We start from the raw sequence: 742 nt of genomic DNA, 5'->3' as shown, positions 1-742 counted from the left end.
AATGCCTGGTGAAGCCACGGAAACGGTGCCTGCCACAGAGCAGGAACTCCATCAACCACAGGTGGAGACAGGGTCGGGGACAGACTCTGATAGCGATGAATCTGTACCAGAGCTTGAAGAGCAAGATTCAACCACAGCAACGCAGCAAGCCCAACTTGCAGCAGCAGCCGAAATAGACGAAGAACCAGTCAGCAAAGCGAAACAGAGCAGGAGTGAAAAAAAAGCACGAAAGGCCATGTCCAAACTGGGGCTTCGCCAGGTAACCGGAGTAACCAGAGTCACCATCAGAAAATCAAAGAACATCCTTTTTGTCATCACAAAGCCTGATGTGTACAAGAGCCCAGCATCTGACACATACATAGTTTTTGGGGAGGCTAAAATTGAAGATCTGTCCCAGCAGGCACAGCTGGCGGCTGCAGAGAAGTTCAAGGTTCAAGGGGAAGCTGTCTCGAATATTCAGGAAAACACACAGACTCCAACTGTCCAGGAAGAGAGCGAAGAGGAGGAGGTCGATGAAGCTGGCGTGGAGGTGAAAGACATTGAACTGGTGATGTCTCAAGCGAATGTCTCGAGAGCGAAGGCTGTCCGTGCCCTTAAGAACAATAGTAACGACATAGTGAATGCTATTATGGAGTTGACGATGTAATCAAGATTGAGGTGTCCCCCTTTTCTTTTTTTTTTTTGGTGAGCTGCTGGAGAGTGGATGAGCTGAATTTGTACTATTTCTATGGATTTAATAAAG

At 47.8% G+C, this 742-nt stretch overlaps 1 protein-coding gene across 1 annotated transcript; it reads left to right on the top strand.

Annotated features, from left to right (window-relative positions):
* Position 1: 1 nt before the first annotated feature.
* On the top strand, positions 2 to 646 carry LOC117799523 (nascent polypeptide-associated complex subunit alpha-like). Its single transcript, XM_034652010.1, has one exon. The coding sequence runs from the start codon at positions 2 to 4 to the stop codon at positions 644 to 646; it is 645 nt and encodes a 214-aa protein (XP_034507901.1).
* Positions 647 to 742: the final 96 nt, after the last annotated feature.

The sequence above is a fragment of the Ailuropoda melanoleuca genome, unplaced genomic scaffold (genome assembly GCF_002007445.2).
Source record: "Ailuropoda melanoleuca isolate Jingjing unplaced genomic scaffold, ASM200744v2 unplaced-scaffold51807, whole genome shotgun sequence".
Lineage (NCBI taxonomy): Eukaryota > Metazoa > Chordata > Mammalia > Carnivora > Ursidae > Ailuropoda > Ailuropoda melanoleuca.
Note: the sequence above shows the minus strand (reverse complement) of the source record. Positions and strands in the feature narration are given on the sequence as shown.